The 21,207-nt window shown below is 35.2% G+C and overlaps 1 protein-coding gene across 5 annotated transcripts in view; it reads right to left on the bottom strand.

Annotated features, from left to right (window-relative positions):
• Positions 1–676: 676 nt before the first annotated feature.
• CPEB2 (cytoplasmic polyadenylation element binding protein 2) overlaps positions 677–21,207 on the bottom strand; it is a 58,899-nt gene continuing 38,368 nt past the window's right edge. For all 5 annotated transcript variants that reach the window (XM_036227520.1, XM_036227518.1, XM_036227521.1 and 2 more), the window contains 6 exons: positions 16,215–16,385; positions 14,999–15,088; positions 10,531–10,649; positions 10,131–10,245; positions 7,340–7,521; positions 677–4,672 (listed from right to left, as the gene is read on the bottom strand). In XM_036227520.1, the coding sequence (XP_036083413.1) occupies positions 4,445–4,672; positions 7,340–7,521; positions 10,131–10,245; positions 10,531–10,649; positions 14,999–15,088; positions 16,215–16,385 (905 nt within the window). In that variant the 3' untranslated portion in view covers positions 677–4,444. The remainder of the gene's footprint in view (positions 4,673–7,339; positions 7,522–10,130; positions 10,246–10,530; positions 10,650–14,998; positions 15,089–16,214; positions 16,386–21,207) is intronic.

The following is a 21,207-nucleotide window of genomic DNA, read 5'->3' as shown; positions in this document are numbered from 1 at the left end:
AGGATACCTACGTCCTCATAGGTAAAACAAAAAACTTGGTAATAATGATCAGTGATTCTTTAACATTTTCTTAAAAAGCAATGGGATCTTTTCCTTCCACCACCCCACGCTTGCACACCAATTTTTAACTTCGTTAACGTTAGAAGTAGAGCTGTTCTAGTTACGGTCGAGATGGGGATGCTGGGTCCCGGGTTGCTTATGCTGTACCTCTTCTTTCTCTCTGACGATGTGGTCACTGAAGAACTCACAGACTGAGCAGAAAACAAGAAGAAACATTAGAAGACAAATGGTTTTCAACTAGACGGGATCTGAGGAAGCATTACGGAAATTGTGTGTTTAGCAAATAAATGGTCAACAGTTTTTCAATTTTTTTTTTTTTTAATACGGCATCAATTGAGATATGGTAATACTATCTATAATGACTTGTTACACTAAAATTTCTATAGTAAGTATGTGGGGGCTGAGGGTGAGGGTGGGGAGAACTGATAGAAAGTGTCTTTTGGGTTGAAATACTGGACTAGATGGTCTCCACAATGCCCTCTCAATACTAACACTAAAAATAGAGAGTTGGCCTGCCCTTCATAATAGAGCCGCACTGCTAAATTCCCTTTATAAGATTTTACTGGTGTTGATGAATATTTCGATAGGTTTGAACTGATGAATAAGATTCCACAACTATGCCAATAACTTAATAGTTTATTAGTCAGTCAACAATATTACAAATATTTAAAAATTACTTAATATAAATAGTTGGCAGCAAACTATTCCATTACAGAGTTAAATTACCAGTACAACAGACAGACTGGAGATTTAGACACCTGGAAGATAACAATAAAATAAACTAAAATATTTTAACCAAAAAATTCAAGCTGAAGGCGTTTACCTAGTGTCCATAAAAGCATGGGTTCTCTTTTTATTTAGAAAAAAATAAAAAACAGCTTTAACACCCCATTAGGAATATAAAATAAAATCAACTGAAAATATTAATTTGCATATCAAAGAACCATTTATAATTACAATCCAAACACTCCATAAACCACTTGTGCGATTCTATACAGAAACTGGGAATTAGAAACTAGTTGCTTTAATATTACAAAGATTTCAGCTCCAAAAATAATTCAACATAAAATAAACTTTAGCAATTAGTGTCATAAAATTATATATTTCCACATAAAAATACAAAATAATATTAATGACAAGAATATGAAAAATTATTCCAAGTATTTTACTACTATTAAAATAAAATAAAACCCAAAAAAACAAAATAGAAATATGCATGAAAAAAGTCTCTCCTTTTGTTAGCAAAACACTATCCAAAATAACTACAATCATTTACATCAGTACAAAGATTTCTGGATTTAAAAAATAGTTGCAATGACAAAAGGGGTATCTTTTCTGACAGTAAAAAATGACACTGTGGATAAAATCTGCAAAATATGCAATGAAAAAAATAAATTTGCATTAAAAAGGTTTACACTGTTATTTTTTTATACAAACATTAGAAACAGTATTGCACATCACAACACAGAATCGAGGTTAGTCAGCCTTCCAAAATGTGTTATATTCAAGTTTTGTAGCATCTTTGAGGAGAGGCTCTGCGCAGCCAGATGCAACAGGGATAGAATATCAAGTGTTTTCCATACACAAATATATAAATGCTAAATGTTTCCTTCTTAACAAAAAGTGTGGATTTTTAAAGTATTTTTTTTTTTCCTCCACAGTCATACTTTTGGGCAGCAATAAGAACATTTAGAGAACACAAGTGAAGAAGCTTTGAAAATACAAAAATACAATCAAAATTAATAATTTTCTACAAAAATAGTAAAATAAATATGATCTGTAAATTAAAAAAAAAAAAACTCCAATACAGTGTTTAACAGTTAGAGAATAAGAATGTAGTACATAAAAGGGAAAAAAAAAAAAAAAAAAGAGGTAGGGGAAAGGTGGGGAAGGAATGAAATATTAGACTAACAAGCTTTAATTCTAACAGAAATGAAGGTAAAGCAAACCATACATTTCTGTCATTTTTACCCGTGGCTAAAAGGGTGTTCTATTACATTTCCCTTCATTCCCGATATTTATCTGTTTAAGAAGGGAAAGTTATTTTCAACATCTCCAATTATTTTCATCATATAATTTATTTTTAGTGTTCATTATTTAATACATGAAAAGGTTCTTTAATTTTAAACATTAAGCAGAAATTATGAAAATAAAGTTTAAAAATCTGCGAAATTAAATATCTAAATAATTAACATTGCAAAACTACTGATTTCTTTTCTAAATTCCAAAAATTGAGGTATAGCAAAGGAGATGTCATCAGTCAAAAAAAGTGTGCCATAAAATAGCTGACTGTTGGAAAAATCTCTCATAGAGATATAAAAATAGTGCATAACAAATGTCAAATGGATCAAGGTTGGCAGGGTTAAGGTTAGAAAAGAATACTCCAAAAATCTGGAGGATCATGGTTGAGTAACAAATAGGGAACATCGACAAATAAATTAGTAAAAAGCTCTTCTGAAAACAGCATCAACTTTAAACATTAAAAACTTGAACCACAACCACAGTAAAACAGCAGTTAGACATGAACCACATATTTTTACAGTACAAAAAGCACACCGGAGACAACCAATGTTCAGATCAACACTTTGCTCACGTGAAGGATTGTCACAAGGGGCTGCTCTGAGATAGCGCCCTTGTAATTTTCTCTCTTTAGAGTCAAGAATCTCAGTTCTGCATTTTAAAAAAAACATTTACCATTGTTGGGTGCTTTGCTTAGATTGCAGAGTAACTCTTACATTAAAATATAGGGACTAGTCGCATTAAAAATGCTCTAAAGAGAAAAAATATCACTAACGATATTCTAATAGTGTTCGGTACCAAGAGAAATTCATTAACTATTGCATGTTTCCATGTCATTTCCCCAAAACTGCAAGCAAAGTCATTACCAAAATTCCTTCATCAAAATTTAAAAAAAGAAAAGCAATTCTTAACCGTTAAGAACAACAATGTTCCATGCAACAGTGACCCCAGTTACGACAGAAGACCCCGATATATATAAGTCAAACACGTAAGCAAGTTCAAGCCAGATTTCACCATTGTCTTTAAGGTAAAATTGAATTTTATGCAACTAGCCATCTGTATATTTCCCCATCTCCATTTTGACTTTACTTAGGTTTACTAAAGTTTTGCATTCTCCTATAAAGTTTGTTTGTTTAAATATGGGCTTCCTGTGGGTCTGACATTTGGTGACTGGTTAGCAGTGTGCTGGCCATCTTTGGTTTATAAAGGATGTCTTAACCATGAACTATCAAAGGGGCTAAAATCAACTTTCTTTAAAATTCTAGGATTTTTCTTTTATTCAGTCTTTTATCTATACTACATCACAGGAGTTAGAACCGCACATCACAGAATTGCACAGGGATTACAAATATTACATCCAGTCTGCATAAAATCGAATTCCACTACTGACCAGATCACAAAATGGCTGCACGTGCTAATCTAAAACTAATTTGCATATTGTACACATGTAGGACATTTTTTAAACTTGAAGTCACAATAATGCATGCAAGTTTGCTTTTTTAAACAAATTTTATAATTTGTTCATGCTACCTAGATTCAAGAGAGCTTTTTTTGAACATTTGCAATACCTCACCTCTTGTTAGTTAATAATTCTAGTGCATGCATATGGTGTATACAGGTAAGTAAACATGCATTTTTTTCACATTCTAAAACTATGGCAGTTTAGGCCATATTGTGCTGCCTGCATTTCATCTGCAATGCAGTGTGTCTCTAACGTTTTCAATCCCGTATTAATAGGTGGCATTTACACATAACACCTATATAGCAGCAAAGCTAATACAGCTTGTGATTAAAAATGTTTAAAAATAGCTAATAAATCAGATTATCTTGAGGTATTATTTCTTGCAAGTCAAAATGGAGAGCAAAAAAAATCAACCCTAATTTTAGTTTATGTATACACTGAAAATAGCAACAATAAAAATAAGCATTTGTAGCAGACATATTCCATCTTCACTATTATTTTGCTACCTTTGGTAAATTACCGGGGCAGATCTTGAAGTTAAAAACCCACGTTTAGAAATAAGTGCACGCTTCACCCACTACATAGCAGCAGACTGTTTGCCCCTACGCAAAACATTCTCATATCTAATTTTAACTTTACATATAAAAATAACTTGGAGAAAATACAAAAAAACATTTTATTTTAACATGAAAATATCACAAAAATTAGTAAGCCTGAGATGTAGGGTTTTGGTGAAAAACAAGAGGCTTGTAGTGTTTTGGCTGCTGATAGAGATGCATGTGTTGAGAGCCGGGTGAAAGCAGAGGAGGCGGCACTCGTCCCCTCTGCACGTCGGTGTCCGCAGACACAGCAAGCCACATGCACCCTTCCTTTCCGTGTTCACCGGAGGCCGCTTCGCTAGTCCTAGTTCCAGCGGAAGTGGATCTGACGTGGGCGGTCGGCGCCTTCCTTTACCAATGGCTTATGGAACTCACGCCCTGCACGCGAGTGGATGTTTGCCCAGCAGAACTCACAGTAATACTGCAGGCAGGTGACGTTGGCACAGAAAAAGGGGGCAAATTTCCCACCACAGCGCGCGCCCTGGCACTCATCACACATCTGGTCATCCAGCACATATGGCTTCACCTCCACCTGGAAGAGAGGGAGAAAGCGTCTCATTCGGTCGGCTTCAGAGACCATGGAGTGTTCCAGAGAACAGGAGCGGCACCAGACGTCCGGAAAGCAGGCGGTTTCCCAGGGCAACCGCTTTACCATAGTGGTTAGAAAAATAAAATCTTTTTGCTCTCGCACTAATGATCTTTTTATGCTTCGTGTCCGTAACTGATCATGTGATTAAATGAGCACTTAGTGTGGTCTATTGTAGTTTTGGTATTGTACTCTTCAGAGGACTATAAACTTAATGGTATTTATTATATTTTTCCAATATAATACTTTAAAAATACTTTTAAAAACTAAAAACCTAATTGATTTATAAAACATCCCATCTTTGCTTTTCTCAAAGTAACAATCTGAAAAGCATTGTGTGTTAATATTTTCATTGATAGGAGTAACTATAAGTAAAAAAGTAAAAGTATATCAAGTAGTCATGGAGACAAATGGTTTTTACATCCTTTTTCTTCATTCCAATACCACCTGTGAGATGGCATAACCTTAACAGCCACTGATTACGGAAGCTCTTCCCTACTGCGGGTGACAGTCACACGCTGCTTGTCAATCACTAGTACAGCACCAGAAGTGCAGATAAGGTTCCTGAGGACAAGTCTAGACTTCTGTGAATTTGTAAACTATTAAGGCAAAATCCCACTGTGAAGGCGTGAAGTGTAGTACATTTACATATGCTTTCTGGGTTTCTTTCTCACAGTTATTTCTTGCCATGGGTCTTAAGCGACCCGAAGATGGGTTCTGTGCTGTTTACTCCATAATACCTCATAAAATGCGAGGTGCAGGTAGGTACTCGGAGTCACTTCTTGTAAAACTACTGAATAAAATTTCGCAAATGCAATGATTTCAATTATTTGCATTCTTAAATTCTAGGTATTATTTTATGATTTTAGCGTATAATCAAAATCTGTTTCTGATTATGATCACTAACGATTAACCCTTGCGTGTGTGAAAAGTGTCACTCATTCTTCACCTATTCTTATTTCACATAATATCTTAGAAGCGCACATCTTAAAAAATAAACTTTTCTCAGCTATTTCAATGCCTTTTTATGAAGGCATGCGTTTCTTAATTTACTTGTTCTGCATCGAAGTTGCTCTTTAAGAATAGTCTGCCCCAAATAATTGGTTCTTCACTATCATTTTGGAAACAAAGCGATGTGAGGTATGACACTGAAATAATCTTTTCCCTTTGCTTCTGCATACTAACAACTACGATTATGTACAACGCAAATTATTTCCTCTGTGACTGTATCACCTCTCCCCAAAGACAGGGCTTAGACCAGATTAGTGGCTACGGCATGGCCATGGCCGATTAGAATCACCCGGGACCCGTGGTCGCATCCCAGACCAATCACAGCAGATTCTGGGCGGGACTCACTGGTCAAGGTTGTCTGAAGTTTCCAGGTGAATTTAATGTGCAGCCACAATTGAAAGCCACTGGATTAGAGAAAATCTAAGATTCAAACCATTTCAAAAAATTTCATATGCATGTCTGAGTAAAGGTAGAGCCCTTTCTCTTACTTTTTTTCCTCAATATTTTGAGTAATGATGTAAACAAAAAAGCCACTCTGCGTGTATGAACTGAACCTATGCTGTACTTTTCTAAATGGGATGATTTGACAATGACATTGATGACACTTACAGAGTCCATGGTCTGGTCAAACAGCACTAGTTACCCAGCTCCCCTGACCCCGAAATAGTCTTTAATTGTGTATACAGCCTCAGAGAAGACGTTTCAAGACACTGTTACACCAGAGAAATAAGAAGCCACTCAAGTTATATCTACTAATTTGGATATAAAAAAGTTAATTTACCTTGTATTGTTAGTACATCTCATCTGTACTATAAATGTAGACATGATTATTTTAGCATACTGCTTAAGTTTATATAGGAACAAATCACAGATTTTAGTATAAAATAATTTGTAAAATAACAACCGAGTTTTGTTCATTCCTTTCCTCTATTTTATATCATAATCAGTACTAAAAAATTATTCAATGGGGTGGCTTTCAGTTAGCATTCACAGGACTTCCTAAAAGTTCTCATTGTGATAACCTAAGCAATGCTATTAAAGAGTGTTTTAAAGTTTAGGACAATTATTTTGTACACTTATTGTGTATGTTCATGGAAATATACACAATGTATTTTTATTTTAGATTTTACAACAAATAAAAAGTAAATAAAACATAAACAGCACTTAGTAGCAAGCTCTGTTCTAAGTGCTTCTGCATATGTGAATTCATTTAATCTTCAGAATAACTGTAAGGGAGATATTTATCATTGTTTTCCATTTTATAAATGAGGAAAAAGAGGCACAAAAGGGGCTTAATTTGCTTAGACTGAGCAAGTGGTAGACAGGGGACCCCGGGCAGTCTGGCTCCAGAGCGTCCAGGCTCTCAAAACACACTCTGCCTCATGGTTACTGAAGGATATTAAGCCCTTAGTGGCTGATACAATTTTTGACATGCCTTAAAATGACATCTATATTTTCAATATTACACCTAAAGTTTAAAGTGCATTCAAGAACTTTGCATTTCAGAGATATTTGGACATAATGTCTATCTTTAAGAGTTATTCGCTGAGCTCTGATCAGAACTTGCGACGGAAGGTGAGTCACTTCCCAGTCGCCACTTACACGCTTATCAATGTCGCCGTGCTGGAGCTGGACGAAGCGCGCGCTGATGGCAGCGATGTAGCTCTGCTGATTGGAGAAAGCGACTCGGCCAGCACCTTTCGGGTATTTCAGCTCAGGATCTGTATCAATTCCCGCATAACACACTCCACCATACAGCCGGTCCATGATCATAGCAAGTTCCACTTCAAAAGGAAAAGAAGTTCACATCAAACGTGAGAGAACAAAGAACAACTTTGAAGCAGTTTTTTAAAAAAATAAAAAAAGTCAATAGGATAAAGAGTTTCATGCTCTTTTCTAAATCCCACCCTCTCACCCACACGCTAGCTCCCACTTGCTCTCACGACACAAGAATCAGATTGGCAAGTCTCCTAACTTGATGTACATCAATTTTTCTCTCTGTACTGGATTCTTTCCAAGTATGCTGTAATTTGTCTCATCCTAAACAACAAAAAAAAATCTCTTAACTCCATTTCTCCCTCTCAGCAACTGCTTCGTTTCTATTGTTTTATAGTGAAACTGATAAAATTTCTCCCATATTCCTCAATCCCCCTCTTCCCATACTTTGTTCAACCCTTCATAACCAGACTTTTACCTCATAACTCCACTTTAATTGCTCACGTCAAGGTCACCTCCCAACTGCCAAGTATAATGGCCAATCTACCTGCAAGCAGCACTGAACATAGTTAATCTCCTCCTCCTCGAAATCTTTTATCCACCTTGCTCCAGGATACATTACTGCACGATTCTCCCCCTGCCTCACTGTAATTCCTTCTCAGTCTTCCTTGCTAATCCTTAACTCCTTCACTTTGCAAAGTCAGAGTACCTTAGGTTCCAGTCCTTGGGCTTCTCTCTACACTTGTGGCTTTGGTGACATCATGCTGTGTCATAGCTTTCAATACCATCTGTTTTCAGCTCCTAAATTCCTTGAGTCTGGGCTTCCACCCCCTGAATCAAGATAGACTCATCTATGCAACTGCCTACTGGACTCACTGCTGTTTCCCGGACGCTGTAAGGCTCAGTGTGTTTGGAAAGGCCTTCATGATCTTCCAGCATCCCATTAAACCTGCCCGGCGAACTTTTGCTGATTCAGTTAGTAAGCAACAGAAAGGATGAAGTTGCCAAGTGGGGACCCCTGGCTTCATCCTCCCTATTTTCTCTTCCCCCACATGCAATCCTATGAACCTGATTTTCAAGACATAACTAGAATCAAATCGTCTCATCTCCATCACTAACATCCTGTTCCAAACTATCATTATTTTTCATCTGCATCATGGCAATAGCCTTATTTCTTTGCTTCTAATTCCCATCTCCCATCCTCACACAAATTTATTTGCACAAGAGCAAGTGTGAGTCTCTTTAAAACAAAAAACAATTAAGCACACATAGGTTTCTCCTGCTATCTGAAAGTAGAAGGTTCCTATGAAACCTTTCCTAAAGGTTAGCAAAATTTAAGAGCAAAAATCCTCTTTGGGTTGCTTTCAGTTAGCTAAAATAGGTACTAATGTAAGCGTTTTGTCAAAGAGAAGCAGCGTAAAGAAAACTTTGGAAAGGCAGCGAGACCCCTGTATCAGATACCAACGACTCAGCTGAAATGTCTACTTGGGAGCTCTGCACGTGGCCTTTCTCAGAACATGACTGCCACTAACCCAAGCCACCGTTATCTGTCTCCTGGACTGGAATATTAGGCAAATAAACTGATCCACAAACATCCCTGCTCAAACTGGCTCTCCCCCCTCCAGGAGTAATGAGCTAGATTGATATTTCGAAAACACTAATGTAATCGTGCCTTCCTTCAATCAAAAACTCTTCCTTGGTTTCCCCTTGTTCTGAGGATAAATACCAAATTAGCCTACTAGAGCTGCATGACCCGACTCCTGTGTATTTTTTCAGGGTCTTCAGTGTCTCTCCCCTCACTCCCTATACCCCTAGTCGGCCACTCTGGTCTTCTTTCTGTCCCTCGAGCGCATTCTGCTTCCTTCCACTGAAGACCTTTGAATATGCGTTTCCCTTTATTTGAAAACCCTTGCAACCTTTCCTACCACCCCGAAACGACTCCTTCTGTTCAATCTTTCTATGTCAGCTCAAATACAAGTATCTTTAAAATGTCAGACTATAGCATACTCCCTTGCCAGATGCTCTTCCACTCCCTACAGTCTTTCTTTGCAGCAGACATGTTCTGTAAGTATTTACTTATGTGACGGTGTTAACCTGCATCTCCCGTACTGGAGGGGATGTTCTCAGGGATGGGAGGTACCGATACACTTCGCAGGGTATCGGGTATCATAAAACTTGCTTGCATAGTGGGCATTTACACCTATAATTATGTTCCTCTATGACATCTTCCAGTCAATCTCTGGTTTCTGGTTCCTGATGAACAGAAGTTTATCACTCACTTAACCTAAAGTGCTATTAAAAAAAAAAAAAATCCCATATTTCTCCTTCAAATACCAGAATCAACCCACATAAAATAAATAGACCAAAAATTCTCATCTCTCAGAGAGTAACACTTAAGAAGTCAGAAATATTTGACTGCTTTCTTCTTGTACAGTCTTTTTGGAGTGAGCTATTAATATCAATAGATGAGCGTCCAATTCTCCAGTTACCTGATGGTTTCAAGAACAGTCTTTAGAATTTGTCTCCGAATCCTGCAGTTAGCAGCTACCGGAGCGGAGCACGAGGTTCTGCCCCGTGCCTGCCCAGCAGCACCATGTACACAATAGCTACCAAGCGTTTACTGAATTAATTCATAGTTAAATTTTTTTAAAACACAATTTGTTACCATTCTACTCACCAGCCCTTAATGGCCTAGGAACACCTCCAACAAAAATTGTTTTTCGAGGATCCAGAGGCTGAGAACCATCCATCACAAAATCACTATCACTTAAATTCCAAGGACGAATCTGAACCTATGAAAAAAAAACAACATTACTTTATTGGGTCTTATTCCCTGTATAGCTTCTGCTGTCTTGTGCCAGCGAGCCGTGGTCCTTTCATTATTTAAAATTCTGGATAGTTGGATTTAGAAACAAATTATTATGTATCTAGAAACTATCAATTACCCAAAATTAAAAAAAAAAAACAAAACTGAATTCTTAATATGGTGGTTTAATTTTTTTCCCCCAGTAACAAAAATTTCAAAAATAGTTTTGGAAAACTTGCAGTTGTAGCTTAGAGTCGGTAGTGTTACTTACTGGTTTGTCTTTGATGGTAGGGCTGGAAACACAGAGATAGAGTTTTCCATCTTCTTCAATACAAGCATCAATTAGTGCCTGAACTGAGCTCTCTTCTTGAAAGAGAAGGAATGCATAGCCTGTAATAACCAGGAAAAATGAGGCAATATGTCAAGTGTCAAGGTAAGTGATTTCACCCCAAATTTCATTACTGTTTAGAAAATATGAGCTTTTGAAAAAGAAAAAAAAACTATAAAATAGGACTAGAATCATTAACACTTTCTACAGGAGAACAGACTACCCTATGGGATACACACAAAAACATATACTCAGTAAATTAATGAGCTAGTTTATATACAGCATTTACTATCCAGTACTGTGCTAAAAGCTTCGCATTAACTTTTTTATTTGATTCTCACAAGTCTATGAAATATTATTCCTATTTTATAAAAACTGAGGTACCAAGTATTAATTATTTGCTCAAAATCAGTTACATTATTAGCAAATAATTGGCCGAGTAACTTCAAACTCGGGTCAGCCCCAGTCTCCCAGGCTCTTTCTGGCAGTGACAGTGCCTTCTTAAAAAAATTTGAAGGGTTAGTCAGTTGATCATTTTGGGAGCTGGAGCTTCCTATAAATGCCCTCAGGGTAAGATGAGCTAGAGCACACTTGTGGACTACAGCACACCTGAAGGGCCCAGAACTTCCCGTAAGCAGAAGGAAAATTCCATAGTCAACCGGCAACTTCCAAGTGGTACTAAGAAAACTACCCTAGGGAGGTCGGAATGAAACGGGTGTCTTTGGAATGGGCCAGGATTTTTAAATCAAGTCTCATCTTTGACGACCAATTTTTTCAGTCTGGAGACTGTCTGGTTTCGTAGATCTAAGCTCTTGCTTAAATTCCTGTACCACTGGGAAATGAGCCCTTCCTCCTTTTCTTGTGACAACCAATCGTCAACCTTCAATCAATCATGCACCCAGCCAGCAGAACAGACTCCATTATAAAAAGAGAGCATCAAACTTCGCATTCTAAATTTACTGTTATGTGATGATTATTTCCAGCAGCTGGTAACTCTAAATGACCTAAAAACATCCCTTTCCTTGAAAAGATTTCTGTGCAAACAAACATGGAGCACGGTAATCTAGTCCCCATACGAAGAAGCCATCAAGCGGCCCGTGCACATCTGTCCCCTTTAACAATGGGAAGTGTGAGATCATGTTTAATGCAGAACTCAGAAAACATGGCTTATTGCCAACAATGGTTTTTATTGCCACAAAGGTCGGATGTGACACAAAAGTACTCCATTTTAATAAAATACATTACTTGATTGCATAAATAAGACATCAAACCAATTTACACAAATAGAGACTTCCAAAGGAATAATTATGTAAGATTAAGAAACACATTTTAGAGCCTTTTTAATTGCTAGAAACAATTTAAATATGCTTGAGAAAATTTTCTAAAAGAGGAGACTGGTTTTAAGTGAAGGCTTTAATTTTGACACAAAGCTAAGCATTTGAGAGCTATAATTATTTTGTAATAACTGAGAAAATATAAGACTAATTTACTAAAATAGTATTTTAAATTCAATATTTTTAAGGTTGCTTAGGTTTTGTGATGTTTAATTTTTATATAATTATTTTAATATTATTTAACTTTAAAATACTTTGAATTCAGTATTAATATTGCTTAATTATTTTTGTGATTATTAGCAAAGAAATATTTGTATCACAAAAACTAAGAAACATGGCAGGTATATTATAATCTAGCTAAGGTAAGCTATTGAATATTAAAATACTCTTACCAAAAATAAACCATCTAATAGTTCTTTAGAATTTAATAGAGCAAGCTAATACTCGCACAGGGTGAAATTCATTCATTGCAAAGGAAACACACGTGTGTGGCTCAAAATCTGAGGGCTCAAGTCACCGCCTAAATCACAACGTAGCTTCACCAACTGGACGCCTCTAAACCAGTGTTCTCCAACCCATGAAAAGTGATGAATTACAGCAATGACAAAAATGCTTGAAAGAACATGATTTGGGAACACTAGTCTTTGGCAATGGCTACAATTAGCTAAAAACCCATGACTTGCCATGCTAATATTTTTGTTTTTTTGTTTTTTATTTTTTCAGTTTGAGAAAATAAGCAAACAACTATCATAAAAACTACAATGACAATGACAATGGAAACAACAGCCATAAAGCCAACAAGTCTTCTGTTTTACTAAATTTGTGCCAACCCATCTTCCTACGCTTGTAGTCCACCATCCCCTTACACGAACAAGAAACTCGTGCAAAAAATGTCTATCTGTCTCTACGCAAACCAATTCTAATTCCTTTTTAAAATTATATTTCAATTCCTGCCTGGAACTCTGTTCAACAACTTTTATCTATATAAATTTAACAGTACCTTTTAGATTTAGTTCAAAACTTCCCAGTGTAGCTGTCCCTCAACTACTTTAGGTCAAAGTAATTTCTCTATTCTATAGTACTTGTAGTTGTTTATATCATGCATTAGGCAATTAGTAATCCATAATAACTGAGAATATAAAGATAAGTGAAGACGGTCTTAAAGACTATTGGAAGAATCTGATATTAATAAAGTAATCATATATTTTTAAAGTTGTAAAAATTTAACATGACAACTATGACATGATGAGTGCTATAAAAGAGTACAGTGCCAGGACAGTCTACATCTTGATTTGGCCTCATCAGGTAGGTCCCGAAAGTCTCCTGTGAGCACTGACATTTAAGCTGAGATAAGTAAGGGATGTATAGATGCAGAGACACGGGAAGAGTCCGCAGGACAGGAGAACACCGCCACATGGTAGCTCTGAGGCAGAGCAGAGCGAGGTCAGTTTGCAGAGCCAGCAGAGAACATGAAGCAACAGCGCGAAGAGGAAACCAGAGAGACGGGAGGCCAGCGGGGCGAATGCATTTTACCTCTACCCTAACCATAAAAGACACCAATGAAGAATGCTAAGCAGGGGGGCAACGAGGAGCACCACCAGATGAGTTAGGGCGATTACTCCAGCTGTACTAGGGAGGAAAAACTGGAGAGCCACAGACGAGGACAGGACAGTCACATGACTGAAGTAGTCCAGGCAAGAAATGACGGTAACTTATGCAGAACGTTAGAAACTAACATCCATTTTTATTGCACACTCAATAATATAAACTTTATAGAAGGACAAGATAGTAAAACTGTAAAACTAAATGAACAAATATCTATATTCATATGGAGCTAATTTTCTCTATAACCCAAGGATTTGGGACCTCCTAAATCATGTGAAAATGCAGTGTATATAAAGAGAAGTCTATAGCTTTTGTCAGATTCTCATAGAGGTCTGGGATCCAAAATCCATGCTCAAAAGATATTCTTAATTCCATAAGTATAAGATCTAAAGGTATAAAATATTGCTGCATTATTACATTTCTCTGAAAAATCATATGAACTAGCAATGTAAGTTACATAATTCTCAATGACAATAAGTGGAGATGGCCCATATAATTCACTGCCAGAAACTCTTAGCTAGTTTTTGTGTGCCAATAACTCTAAGCATGTTTCCTTTCCCAGAGCCAAAATCAAACCATTTAATAAATCTTTTGGAGTCTTTTCCAGGCTTGAAAAGTCACTCAGCCTTGAGAATAATAGTGTGTTTTTTCTTTTCTAAAATCATATTTCAATCATACTCAGAGAAAAGTCTTATCTTTCAATCTCCCCCTTCATTCCCTTCAGAGAGTCTGCCGTTAGAAATCTGACTGACTGGAACAATACTCAACGTTCTCCCCTCGCCTGCCCTGTTCACCGTGCCAGGCTCCTTCTCTCTCCACTGGTTTGCCTTGCTTTGTTGAAATAAAGTTAGCATGAGTCATGATTCTTGTACTTTGGTGACCAGCCACAGCAGCATCCTAGCCGTCAGTGACTAGCACATCTGGGTATGTTCTTTAAACCTTGTCTCCATGTAACTGAGGGTTTGTCGACCAGTCACGCTCTCTTCTATCAAAATTCACCAGCAGAGTATATTATGCTCTGTTGTGATCTCCTATTACTTGGACCACTTAAGAAAATCTTGCAATATTTAAACTATTCATAGGTTTATATTTAGCCTCACTTCATACAGTCTTAATTTCATTAAGTAGAAAGGTTTTTATACGCCTGTACTCAAGTTATTTAGAATGATGTTTCAGACAAAAATAAAAAAACACTGAAACATTTGAGTCTTCGAAATCATCATCAAATCACGGTAGAGAAAGCATAGCGAGCCTCTTGATTCCTGACTGGCTGAAAGTAAACCTGGAACAGTCCTTAGGACCGTTCTCCCTCACGCCACACAGGTTACCGGCTTCTACAAATTACTCTACTTGTTTATATAGAAAGATGGAGTCATATCCAATTTTAAAAGAAAACACAAAGTAACTGATATTGTCTCTTTTGCTCTCATAAAACTGATTCCCTAGAAAACATTAACAATAAAAACCATTACCTTTTGGTGGAAAATAGGACTTGCTTTCTGCTTTATGAGGCCAATCTACTACCAAAGGCCCAAATCTTCTGAAGCTAGCAGTTATTTCATCTTAAGAAAATACAATAACATGCATTAGAAATTAGTTTTAATGATTCATTCTAAAAAAATCCCATATTTTATAAGTTACTTTAAAGATTTAATGTTTAAAAGGACCAAATATCCTAAGATAAACTAGAATATAAACACTTAAAAAATGTCCAGTATCCCTACTAAAAGAATTCATAAAACTTAATAGCTATTTTAGTCAAAATAAATTCATTTTTAAGTGGCACATTGGCCAGAGTAATTAATTCAGTGTAACCTTTGAAATTTTATAAAATGTTGTGTGGATACTAAGGATTTATGGTTCACCAAATTATAAATATCACAGGTTTTAAAAACATGCCAACACCACATTAAATTAAATTAAGAGATTCATTACTGCTTGATAAGTAAAATCTTATAGGAAAAAAAAGGCGTACTGAAACGAGATGTGAAAATTTATAATACTCCTAAAATATACTAGGGTTTGACACATACGTGCAAGGTAGTTTCAAATCTCATGATATGTAATATGTTCCATCCTATGGAAACCCTATTATACTGATTCATGCATAGAATATGACTGTTGATATTTGAATTACAACTTAAAAATTTCCCAAAATGTACCAACATTTTCTCTATTAGTTGTGAACAAAAGTAGCAGATTCCCACAACTCCACAAACATCAGATAGTGTTATAGCCTCTTTCTTACCTATTTCTAAGAGCACAGTTATTCTTAAAGACATTAAACTTCTGACTACCATGTACTGGAGGCAGAGTTTCATGGTTGGTTACTTTTATTTCAGTGTGTGTGTGTGTGCACACTGTACTCGTACAAAAATTTTACGTTTCATGTAAATATATATTCAAGTATGTTCTATATTTAAAAATATAAGTGCAATATGACATAGGGTATAAAAATCTTATTTATAAAAAATGCTCACAGTAACAATATGCATTATAATATGTAATGTAAAGAAATAAACTTTAAAAAAAGCTATTTGTTCAATTACCTTCACATTTCAACAGGTGACAAAATATTTAAACAGAGATAGACATCTATTATAACTGAAAAGCTCTAGAGATAAAAAAATTCCAATACCCCCGTTCATATATTTCAGGATTTTTTTAAAGCCCCAATTGTTGCCTTACCTTCATCAATATCTGGAGGAAGACCACCAACAAAAACTTTTCGAGAGAAGCGTTCAATTCGCTCTCCGTTTTGATGAGCTGAGTAACATGTGGGTGAGTTTAAAACACCAACTTGATCATTGTGACCATCATCCAGCAAGCCATCATCTATTGGAAAGAGGGAAGAACGACCTAAAACATAAAAACAAATATAACTTGAATCTCAGATCTTAGAAAATGATAAAGTTAAGCGTAAAAATAGTGATGAAAAATTCAAAGGCTTAAAAAATGAAGGTGACGTAGGCATGAAAAATAAAGAGAAATTGATAGTTTAAGGTTTTAATTACTTGGATTCAAGAGAGCAGCAGTCTGAGCAATGACTTAGAATAAACACAGTCATATGACAACAATTATACCACAAGCAAACACTAGATCAGTAGTGCTTATGGAAAGCAACCAAAATCTGATGTATGGGGATGGTTAGATGGAGGTGTAACAGGAGAAACCTTTTAGAAATTGGTAGCAGAAAGGAAATGGCATAGATTAAATAGATAAGAGCACATAAAAAACCCACTTGCAGACTACAATAAGGACAAAGGCAACCAGCGATACTTGCATACAAAGTCTTGCATTAATTTATTACACATGTGCCGCTGATATAAAGGGGCAGACAGGGCTTCTGCACATGTGCAAAACAGAAAAAGCCATTGCTTCCAGGACTTCAGTCCCCATCTCAGCTCACCCTCCAGGAGTGTACCCCTGCATAGGGCACTTCCTGTACAATCCTCTGCAGCCATCCTGAAGCTTGACTATGTGGGGATCAAAAAATAAATAAGATGACCTAATAAATATAGTCCCCTGCCTTCAAGGAATGTACATTTGGAAAAGATAATATCTATATATGTAACTATAGCGCACGTCCATAAGAAAGCTTCCAAGTGCTTCAGAGGTAGCATGTTGGAGGAAGGGAGTAGTCTGGCTAATAAATGGGTAATTTCTTAAATCCCCAAGGGAAACTGAATAGCATTTGTGGTAAAATGGAAAGATAGCAGTGTTTGCTGAGCGCATTAGGAAGGGTAGGATATTTATAAGTAGAGATATTTGTAAGAACATGGTTTTGAGTAAATTTTTCAAGTGGAAGAAAAAACATAAGATAAAGTAGGAAAAAATAAATTTAAGAAAGAGACTAATTAAGGTTGGCTGAACCAGGTTGGAAACAAGGAGAATAAAAGCTAGAAAATCTCTTTAAGGCTAGATTACTTAGCATTGAATGTCAAACTAACGAAGACATTTTATTTAGTAGGTGATGGAAATAACTGAATACAGGTGTTCAAGCAATACAATAACTTTTCTTGAGCTTTAGGAAGACCTATCTTAGCAAATATGGTTAAGACAGGTAGAAATTAGCAAGTTAGAAGTTCCTCAAAAAATCCAGGAAGGATGAATGGCACAGGTAACTGCAGCAGTAAAAAGCAGATGAGAAACAGAAAAAAAATGAAAAGGCACCAAAAGTTTTTAGACCATGAATGGTAAGAATCATCAACTAAATACAAGGACAGTAAAAACCAGAAAATGGTACAAGACAGGGAAATATGTTTAGATATGTAAAGATTCAAGTGCTGACAGGATGTTCAGAAGTAAATGTATGAAGGTTGCAAACAGAGGGGAGAAAGGAAAGAAGTCATATTTCCAAGGAAATAAAGGGAGTCGACTGTACGGAGGTGAAAGTTTAAGGTTCGCTGTAGTATCATTGACAATAACACCCCAGGAAAGTGATGAAGATAATTCTTTGAGAAACTTACAAAGAAGAAATGGAACTTAAAAGAGAGAGAGAAAGGAGTGGTAAGAAAAGAGGGAAGCCAAATACTATTGTGACAGAGTGCTAATGAAAAATAATGTAAGAAAAAAATAAAGAGAGAGAGCAATGAATAAGAATGTGAGATGTTAAGATAGATTTTGAAAAATGACAACTGTTTTTGAGGACAAGAATGATCTTTGAAAATAGCAGTTTTAAGAAACTTGGGTGGAGTCACACTGCATGTAGAGCTTTTTAAAGCAGACAACAAAAGATGATTTTTTTACAAGTTTATTAGAGAAAGAGAAAATAAGAATGTAGACAGGTTATTTTCCCTTTGTGATGGAGTGAAGGATTGTTATTTTGGACGAAGAGACAATCATATCATCTATGGTGTGTCCCTTAACATACATAATAAGTATTTAATATACAATGTTATTAGTAAGTTATCACTTTGAAAAATATGAAGCAAATGATACGAACGAGGACAATCTAGGATTTGACAGCCTGCATAGAACTTGAGTTGGGATGAGAAAGAGCGGGGCTACACATGTCCGTGAACTATAGCTAGGCTAGATGCTACAAATGAGAATTTGAAGTTTATGAGATACAAAAATAAGGAGCAAGATCTTATTGAGTATAGAAATAAGAATTATTCTAGATTCAAATTCAATTTCCATTAGTTGTTCTTATTGAGTGACTTCATGAATATTAATTTAACTTTATCAATACTTTTGCTATCAGAAATAGGGACTAATGAAAGACAAATGTCAACATTTTTTGTGATTAATTGGAAAGAAAGCTATTCAAAATGAAACTATTTTACTTAACAAAATAAACCTCGGCATCCATTAAAAATAATACTAATTGTAAATAAATGGTTCAACTTTCTAAGGTTGACTTTAAGTAAATATCTTTAAAAAGAAATAGGATGAGGCAGAGGAACAATATACATATTATTTTTTGATTAAAAAAGAACAGATTCAAATTTTACACTTATTTCAGACATTCTAATACTTTGGAAATCATTGCAAAGTGTCCTAACATACATGCAAATTTAGCAGTCTCATAAATACAATGAGAAAGTCTAACAGATTTTTTATGAGAAAAAATATAGATCATAAATATTTATGGTTCATGAATACAGTGACCAAGAAAATCACTATATAAGCAATGTCAGATAGAGAGGTGACTCAAAAATAACAAACTTTTATGTAAACTATAATATTGGAAGTACACTTATAACTACATTGACAATTACTATATATCACTACAATAAATGACTTTTTACCTTGCCAATTATACTTTCCTATAACTCAGATTAATATGATTATAAAAGGGGAACCACTAAATAAGTATATCCTTCTTGTAAGGTATACCTTAAACATACTTTCTATGAATTATACACACAGAAATTTAGTGCATAAAAATGACTGGCAATAAAGGTAAAATTATATCTGCTGAGAGTAGAATTTGATTATAATCTGATTTAGACTAAAATATTTACAACAGTTTTCAACCAAAACCACCTTTCTCCTTTTTTTTGCTCTGAAATTATATTTTCAGTTTCTTATACCCTAGAAGAATGAAACTGAATGATAATAAAAACACAATATAAAACCTCTGGGATGCAGCAAAAACTACATACTTAGAGGAACATTTCCATACTTAGAGGAAAATCTATAGTTTTAAATGCATATTAGAAAATAAGAAATGCTTACAATAAATTATCCTAATTTCTGCCACAAAAGGACAGAAGAATAGCAAATTAAATACAAAGAGTAGGATAAAAGAAACAAAAATCAATGACATAAACAACAGGTACTAACATGGAAGAAAATTAATAAAGCCAAAAGTTGGTGCTTTGAAAACTTCTAAAATTGATATATTTCTAAGTAAAATTCATCAAGAAGGAAAATTCAAACGATCAATACTAGGTATGAAAAAGGGAACATCAAACAACACAGAATCAATGAAACATAAAAGGTTAAAAATGGGAATAATATAAACAATTTTATGCTAATAAAGTTAACAACTAGAGGAAATAAATTCCTTGAAAAAATAACATTTAAAAATTGGCACAAGAAGAAATCTATTTATCTATCTATCTATGTCTGTCTGTCTGTCTGTCTATCTATCTATCTATCTATCTATCTATCTATCTATCTATCTATATCTCTCTCCATATAGAACATACAGAACTAAACAGATATAGAACTGAATAAATAAGTATAGAACGAAATGGTTCTATAAAATTGCTGTTATTTGTTCTATAAAAGTCTAGTTCATTCACTAGTAAAGTCATCTAGGCCTGAAGTTTTCTCTGTGGGAAGCTTTGTCTTTAAAAAAGTTATAGATTTTATTTCTTGAACAAATGCAGAACTATTCACATACATGCATGTGTATAAACATACCTATGTACACATACATGAAAGGCAAATCAAAGTTTTGTAACAGAAAAAGGTATAAATAGAAAATATAAAAATTAATATAATGTACTGTGAGATTAATTAGAACCAAGATTACTGTGAGATTCTGACCGTGGTGGTTAGGCTAATATTCATACATTAATAATTATACTTGACTTTTCAGATTTTAGCCTTATTCTGGAAGCCCCAAATTAGGACATTTCCCAACAAATCAATGGGGGGAGGCAGGAGAGAAAAATAAAACACATGCATAAAATTAATCAACAGAGAGCTTGAAGTTAAGCATGGTTCTTTGATCTCAGTATATTATCCTGTACTTTTATTTACTAGATATTTTTCTAAATGTAAAAACACAAACCAGACTATATTAATTAAGCACAATTGTGATTATTCTTCCCATCTTCTGAGATTGAGTAGCCACTCTATTGGGGTAGCTAGCCCCCCAGTACAATGGCACAATTTTTATTTAATGTACAAGGATAAAAATATCTATGAAAACAAAAGAAGTAGGTTGGGGCCTGAGCTCGCTCAAATATCAGCAGTTTAATCAGATAGAACGCACTGACCAGGCGTTTTTCTCCAAAGAACTTAGAATGGAGCTATAAGGTTCATTCATCACTTAAAAATATTTTGACTCAATAATAGGTTTGTTCTTTCTTCATAGAGGATGAATGAGATATGTAAACTAAAAAAAAAAAAATCAATTATAATGTAGTACCCTATATGTCTTTGTAAATTAATTTCCAGATACATTTGCCTTAAAATTAAGTTCACTAAAATAATGTTTCTT

This window comes from Rousettus aegyptiacus, unplaced genomic scaffold, assembly GCF_014176215.1.
Source record: "Rousettus aegyptiacus isolate mRouAeg1 unplaced genomic scaffold, mRouAeg1.p scaffold_m13_p_10, whole genome shotgun sequence".
NCBI classification, from domain to species: Eukaryota; Metazoa; Chordata; class Mammalia; order Chiroptera; family Pteropodidae; genus Rousettus; species Rousettus aegyptiacus.
The sequence above is the reverse complement of the archived record's forward strand: the minus strand, read 5'-3'. Positions and strand labels throughout refer to the sequence as shown.